The sequence below is a fragment of the Triticum aestivum genome, chromosome 2D (assembly GCF_018294505.1).
Source record: "Triticum aestivum cultivar Chinese Spring chromosome 2D, IWGSC CS RefSeq v2.1, whole genome shotgun sequence".
NCBI lineage: Eukaryota > Viridiplantae > Streptophyta > Magnoliopsida > Poales > Poaceae > Triticum > Triticum aestivum.
In genome coordinates, this window is record NC_057799.1 from 427,333,918 (window position 1) to 427,341,806 (window position 7,889).

Genomic DNA, 7,889 nt, shown 5'->3' on the forward strand with positions numbered 1-7,889 from the left:
AAGTAGCACCATGATCTTCATGATAGAGAGTCTCCTATGTTGTCACTTTCATATGCTAGTGGGAATTTTTCATTATAGAACTTGGCTTGTATATTCCAACGATGGGCTTCCTCAAATTGCCCTAGGTCTTCATGAGCAAGCAAGTTGGATGCACACCCACTTAGTTTTCTTTTTGAGCTTTCATAAACTTATAACTCTAGTGCATCCGTTGCATGGGTGCGCTACTCACTCACATTGATATCTATTGATGGGCATCTCCACAGCCCGCTGATACGCCTAGTTGATACGAGACTATCTCCTTCTTTTTGTCTTATCCACAACCACCATATTCTATTCCACCTATATTGCTATGTCCATGGTGTCGGTCAGGTCCTCGACTGTGCCAACTAGGTGGGTGGTGGGTGGGATGAAAATTTCCCGATCATCGTCTTTACATCCGATCTGATCGTAGAGGGCGGATGAGATCACCATGTTTTGGATTCGATCCAGCACATCATTGATTTGCGAGATCTCCTCTGTATCCAGGACATGGGCGTAGGCGGACAGATCTAGAGTAATTTGTCCAGGACAATTCACGTGGTCTCGTCCTCTTGTTTGCCTGGGGTTGATCCCTGGATGGTGGGAGCGGTTAGTGCATTGGCTGCTGGTGGAGTGATCAGCATTGCCGGATCCGATGACAAGCTCGGCATCGAGGCATCCAAGGGCTCAGTGTTTACGCTGGACGTGCTGACCACCAGATATATCTCCGTTGTCGGCTCTGGGAGGAGGGCAGATCTGAGGCCCTCATCGCAATCCGGCTTCGGAGCCATGGCGCCAGAGGGTTCGTGCTGGTCCGAGGGCCACCCCAAAAGGACCAGATCTCCTCGAGCGTCCACGGTGACTCCAGGCTTTCGAACGTGATGAGTTGGTTTGGAGCGAAATTCTCCACGCGGCCTAGATGGTCGGTGGGGTAGGCATGCAAAACAATGATATCGAAGGCGAAAAGTTGGCCGGGGACGAAGATGTCACCACAGCCAATGCTGATGTTGATCTGCAGATGAGCCATCGACCCTGGGTGATCAAACAACAAGCTCTTAATGAAAGCACCAATGTCGGTGTCAAAACCGGCAGATCTCGGGTAGGGGGGTGGGGCGAGCTATTAGATCGGATCGATGGGTAACATGAGAAGAATACACAAGGGATTTACCCAGGTTCTGGCCCTCTCTATCGAGGTAAAACACTACGTCCTGCTCTTGTTTATATTATGAAGGTATCAAAGTACAGAGTTGATCTACCCCGAGATCGTAAGTTGTGGTCTAAACCCTAGGGGTATGATGAATGGGTGTATGGATGGATCACCTCTACGGACTAAACTGGGTATCTAGGGTTACACGTGGTCGGTTGCCTCTCAGGATTTACATGTCGAATCTAGTCATTTGTGCTTGAAGTAGATGCCAAGTCTTCGGTCGCCGCACTTTGAAGGCCTCGGGAGTCCTCCTTCCTTAATGGGCTGATAGTCTAGCTGGGCTAGGACCCCCCAGTCCAGGACACTGTCAGGAGGCATCCCAAAAGTTTTAGAGGGTCATTTTCCTCTAAGGTTTCACCAAATAAATGCATTGAAGAAGTTGGGGTCGACCATGAACATTTGTATTCAGGCCCATGGAAACAATGTACATCTTTGTCACGGAAGCTTCTCATAATAGTAATTTATCCCCTTGTATAAACCACCGTACCATAAAGATAAAGTGGCAAGAATTTCTCCTTTGCATGTTACGATTGCAAGTGTATGCGTTGTGGTGAAACATAAAGTTTGGTTGTTGTTCTTTATTTTGGTGAAAATTTTAAGAAATCGAGATAAAATCCTGAATTTTTTACACAATACACCTATATCATTTTTCTGTTACAGGTTTTTTTTTCAGAATGTTTAGAGTTACTCAAGTATGGGTTACATTAATATCTTTACATGGTACTCTGTTTTTGACAGATTGTTGTTATAATTGTTTTTAATAGCTTATGCTTGCATTTTGTTGTACCTATTGGGGTGTAGGAATTTTAAAATGTGTTACCATGTAGTAGCTAATGATGAATTCCAATTTTGCATTTAGTCCATGAAAGGCATGATTAGATTCAATTGTTATCTATACTAATCTATCGCACGAGTTTTGTGTGGATGATGTTCCTAAGGCCGAGGGGAGACAGTGTTATAAGATGAATTTGGAGAGATGCAAGCGCTCAAGCTTGGGGATGCATTATCCCCAAAATATTATTTAAAGAGGTCTCAAGCTCCAAGCATAGGGATACCCAGGCATCCCTCTCGTCTTCCTCAACAACTCTTAGTATGTTTTGGTTGGGCCTATGTTTTTATTTGTTCACATGATATGCGTAAATTCTTAAGGCATCATTTTTTCTATTTCTTTTCAGTAGACATGCACCATGCTGGCTTCAGAATGGTTCTTGATGGTTCAAATATTTATAGAATGTTTTATGTGCATCGTTTATATCTTTTAGAGTCGTGATATTTATAGAATGCTATATGTGGGCCAAACGCACCCCCACGAGCACTCCTCTGGCGCCTCATGACCTTCTCGTGATGTCCAAGAACGACATATTTTATTTTATTTTTATCACCGAGAAAACATAATTCTGGAATTTTCAAAAATAAGTACTCCAGTAACTCGCATTGGACACTAGATTAATATGTTAGTATAATAAAATAGTATAAGATTATGCCGAAATTATGAATAAGTGATATAAATGTACCATAAACATAAAAATATGTAAATTGTCACAGGCGCAGCGCACCAGTACAAAGGTCTATGCCATTTCCTAGCGACACCGAAGATCATTGGTCTGGTATGAGATCCATACAAGATTTCTCCTTCTAGACTCTCGAAATAAGCACTACAGTTTTTTGCACCAGCTGGTCAAATTATTACATAATAGAGAACATTATCGTTATATCTTTATGAATGTATTTGTAAAATCAGGGTTAGTTAATTCTCAATCGACCGTGACAATATTGCGTTTGTTTACTGGATGAACATTTTTTTGTCTCACGTGGTGAACTTTTTACAGATTTTTACGAAAAAAATCAATTGAAAATTAGTTAACTAATTCTCAGTCGACCATGAAATATGCCCAAAGTAAATATAGGTAAGTGCAATGACATCTAATATGTATTTTAGTTTTAAGGGGTCATGGATTTTTGCAGGATTTTCAACGGATAGGAATTTCACGTGGGATTTTTACTCTATACTAGGAAAGAGGCTATGTAACAATGTACTCCCTCCGTTCCTAAATATAAGTCTTTGTAGAGATTTCACTATGAACCACATACGGATGCATATAGATGCATTTTAAGTGTAGATTCATTCATTTTGCTCCGTATGTAGTTCATCTAGTAAAATCTCTACAAAGACTTATATTTAGGAACGGAGGGAGTAATTTGCTTTCCTGAATACAGAAAATGACAGAAGGATGGACCATGGACAGGGAGAGCGGACAGCTAAGTCAGACCTTTATCTCTTGGGACCTGTCTTGTCCTGCACCAACCAAGCAGTACTCCTATCGTTTGCCGTAGTATCATGTTTTCTTCTCAAGCTTATTTCGATTCAATAGATGTACGGGTCAGACTTAAGAGATCTGTGTAAGCTCACGCTCCTATTAGCTTTTCACTGGAATAGATGTCTGTTGTGCGACCTGTGGCTGCACCGCAGAGGATCCCACAACCAACGTCACACTGGATTGTCGCTTTGTTCAAGGATGGGGCTGGGCCAGGGATAATGGCATTTCCTATTTGGCGCCCTCAGCGCCAGTTAACAAATTCGCGCTAAAGGTGCTCTTACCTCGGCCGGCCCATCTACGGGTGCCATGGGAGAGTCCTCTTTCCGGTTTTGGGAAGCTTTCCAGCCGTTTCTTCTTCTTTTTTTATTATGGCTTTTCCTGGACCGGTCTTTTTTTCTTTTCTTCTTTTTCAAAATGCACGAATTGTTTCCAAATTCGATGGAACATTTTTTAGAAAATAGAATAACTCTTTTTAAAAATTTATGAACTTTTTATCAAGTTCATGATATTTTTTCAAAATTTATAAAAAAATAAATTCATGTACTAAATTTTAAAATTTGAGAGGTTTTTTCAAAATTTATGAAGCTTTTTCCAAAATTGATGAACTTTTATCGACGAACATTTTTCAAAATAGATGAACTTTTTTCAAGTTTGTGCACCTTTTTCAAATTTGATAAAAAAATCAAATTGATTATGTTTTAAAAAAATTGGACTTCATTCAAGTTTTTAACCTTTTTTAAAAAATTGATAAACTTTTTCCATATTCATGAAAACTTTTTTCAAAATCGTGAACTATTTTCGTATTCATGAACTTTTTAATTTTTTTCAAATACATGAAATTTTCTGAATTTGTGATTTTTTTTTTGTTTTATGCTTTTTTTGTTGTAATTGTTTGATTTTTTGGAGCGAGGGACCAGTCTTTCAGCAGTAGCGACCGTTTAGTTTTTTTCGGAGCGCGCTAGTGGGCCAGCGCATGCGAGCGGCCGTGCAAGCACCAGCTTGTTAGCTGGCGCAACACGCGCCAATTAGGAGCTCCTAGGGAGAATGTATCGTGTGTACCGAGCCAACCTGTGCACTGATCCTTGATCATGCCCCAGAGTCTAATGGTGAACCGACATTTGAAGAATAGATGATCAACCGATTCATTTTCCCGCTTGCATAGGGGGCAAGGCCATAATTTGGCCAACCGCGCTTGGCCAGTCTATCCGTGGTCCAAACCCAATTTTGGATGGCAAGCCGAGCAAAGAACTTGGCCTTCAATGGAGCACCAATTACACCATATGCTCCAGGGGAGAGCGAATGATGCCAAGAAACTATGCTTCGTAGGCGGATTCCACCGTGTAGAGGACACTTGTAGAGTGCTTCCAAACAATGTCGTCGTCAATATCTTCCGGAAGATGGAAAACACTGATGGTGGCCCAAAGTTTGAGAAATTGCCAGAAGTGATCAATAGAAAAACTGGATGACAGCTTGATCTTGTTAACCCATGCACCATTCTTGAGGGCTTCCCGCACCTTCCAGTTCTTCCTCGTTGACGCCGCATAGAAGAGGGGCAATGTCCTTAGGCTTGCGGTTTTGCACCCAAAGAGAGTCCCAGAATGGAGTTCGTGCGTCGTTGCCCACGATAATAGTTGAGGAGGCATAGAAAAAATCGTAGTCCGCGTCACCACATGGGTTGCCCATGCCAACCCATGATCTTTGTTGGCTCCTTTCACTCAAATAATGTCGTAGCCCACGTCATCACATGGTTGCCCATGCCAACCCATGATCTTTGTTGGCTCCTCTCACTCAAATCAAATCCAATGTAATCTTAGCGCCCTAGCAAATTTGCCCGTGTTTAGCACTCCCAAGACCCCCATAGGCAATTGGGCGGCAAACGGAGTCCCAATTGACCTTACATTTGGGCCCATTGGTCTTGTCTGTCCCCTCAAAAATGAATGCACACTTAAACTTGTTAAGATTATTTGACGGTGCTTGGGGGACGACAAGCGGAGTGATAAAATAGATGGCTTGGGAGGAAAGCACCGAATTGACCAAGGTGGTGCGTCCCATGGACGTGATCTTTTGCCCGTCCCAAGGGACCAACTTTGCCACCGCCTTATCCTTTAGGAACTGGAAGTCAACCTTTTTGAGCCGCCACACAAAGATCGGAAGGCCTAAGTATTTAATTGGGAAGGATCCACGCGCCGTCCGAATGTTTTGAAGGATGTCTGGCAAATCTCCAGAACAGATTTGATTTCATCCATAAGCACGCATGGACAATCCTTTGTAAAGTGGATGGATGATTTGTTGAAACTGATCCTCTGAACCAGAGGCATCACAGTAAGCTGGCAAGGATCGCTTAATACCTTCAGCGCCCTCCTTATTTTCCATCAATAAATCATCCCATACGCCAGTCAAAATAGAAAGTAGCCCAGGTCTGGACCAAGGCCCAAAGTGAACCCGACTGAAGCACTACTGGGCACGACATGCTTGGGGACTTCCGGCCAGTCATAAACACCTGCATAAAACCCTAAGACAAACAGAGGACTACAACAAACAGAGGACTAAACCAAACTAGATCACTAATGATGCCTACCCTTCTTATTTTGTTTTGAAACAAACAAACAAACAAAAGCTAATTTGCTCAATAATATAGACAAGGGATTTCAAAACATACAACATTTTTCGCATTACTAAAGGATCAGCTAAACTAGCCTTCAGGTCCGCTTGAAATGTTCTCGTATAAATCGCTCCCCATGCGATGGATACTTTCTCCGGATGTACTCACGGAGGCACTTCTGGTACGAGAAATCGATCCAGACGCCGTCCGTGCGAACGACGAAGAGGCATCTCGACTTCCTGAACTGCGGGTGCCTGTCGACCATGATACCGTCAAGCCCGCAGCCAATCTTATCTTCAGCGCGTGGATGATAGGCAAGGATCTTTTCGGCAACGACGATTTCGTCCGCGGGACCGAGGCATTCGCCGTCTGCGTATCTGTCCGAGTGGAGGATGTCCTTGATGAGCTGCACGACGGGTTCGACGTCGCGGAGGATCTCGGCCTCCGCGGCCCTCCACGGCACCTGGGATTCGGGCTCCGTCTTCTTCGACGCCGGCGGCCGCGCGGAGTGAGGGGGCTCGTAGGCGGTCGTGGAGCAGGGCAGCAGGCGGCGGGGGGATAGCGCCGGCGCGAAGCGCGGTCCTAGGCGGGCGTGGAGGAGGAACGGTACGGCGACGGCGGCGGCCAGAGCCATGCCGCCCCTTTTTTGGTGGTGTGGGTGGATGGGTGCGTGAGGGAGTGACTGGTAGGTGGTAGCTATTCGAGGAAGAAACTTATCCCTGTGGCCGCACAGCGGAGAGAACGGAGCGGGCACAGAAGACGGCAGACGGTATTGTCGCTTTGTTCGACGAAAGGCAAAATTCCGTGTTTTGACCCTTTCGTTGAACTTTAACAAGATCTGACTTCTGTTTGAGGTTTTTTTAAAATCTGATTCTTTTGCTATCGTTACCAGGCTCGCCGGTAGTGTCCAACCTACCGCTAGGGATGCTGGCGGTGGCATAAACGGCCCACGGCCGTTACCTAAGGGCCAGCGCACTACCCTACCGCCACAGGTCTTGACGGTAGCTTACTGTACCCTACCGCCGAGCTCCCCGGCGGTAAGGTACTGGGGGTTTCGCGTTGCAAACGTGCTGTAACCGAGAACTGCATATACCTGGTGGTAGGTTGTGATATCCTACCGTCGGGGTGCTTGGCGGTAGGGCCATGTGGTTTTGTGTTTTGCAAGTTTTAGTGATTGTTTATTTCGTAAAGTTTTATTACAGAAAAAATAGAGTTTCAGAAATATGTTGTAACAAGAATATATATATTTAAAACCTTAAATATGCAAAGCTCACACAATATAACAATATAACATGTATCACACTAGACTAGTTTCACAAATAACAAAATATGAGCTCACATATTAATAAAGGTTCTACATAGCAAATATCAAATGGTTTATACATAGTTTCACAAAAGCCAATGAATGGTGTAACAAGTTCTTCAGACAAGTTTAGAGAGCGGGCAGACATCTTCAGAGCTCCTTGTATGTTAGCCCTGGCCGTGGAGACAGAAACGGCAGCGGATCCACCTGTTCAGCCGGAGGCGGCACACTAGTTGGCATCCGACCGTCCAAGCACTCCCACCTTGCCTTGCCTGCTGCAGTTTTCGCCTCCGCCCTTCGCCAGTTGATGACGTCGAACGCCGATGCACTTGGGGGCGGCATCCTGGCTCTCCGCATCGCTCTCGAAGTAGATTCTTCGGCCCAAATTGCGCATCTCCCAGTTGGAGTGCTGCTTGGCAGCTTCAATGCACCCTTCTCGGC

The 7,889-nt window shown here is 44.6% G+C and overlaps 1 protein-coding gene across 1 annotated transcript; it reads right to left on the bottom strand.

Moving 5' to 3' along the window:
* Nucleotides 1–6,090: 6,090 nt before the first annotated feature.
* Nucleotides 6,091–6,877, bottom strand: LOC123049498 (protein DCL homolog, chloroplastic). Its single transcript, XM_044472405.1, has one exon. It carries the CDS (start codon nt 6,777–6,779, stop codon nt 6,243–6,245), a length of 537 nt encoding a protein of 178 aa, XP_044328340.1. The 5' UTR covers nt 6,780–6,877; the 3' UTR covers nt 6,091–6,242.
* Nucleotides 6,878–7,889: the final 1,012 nt, after the last annotated feature.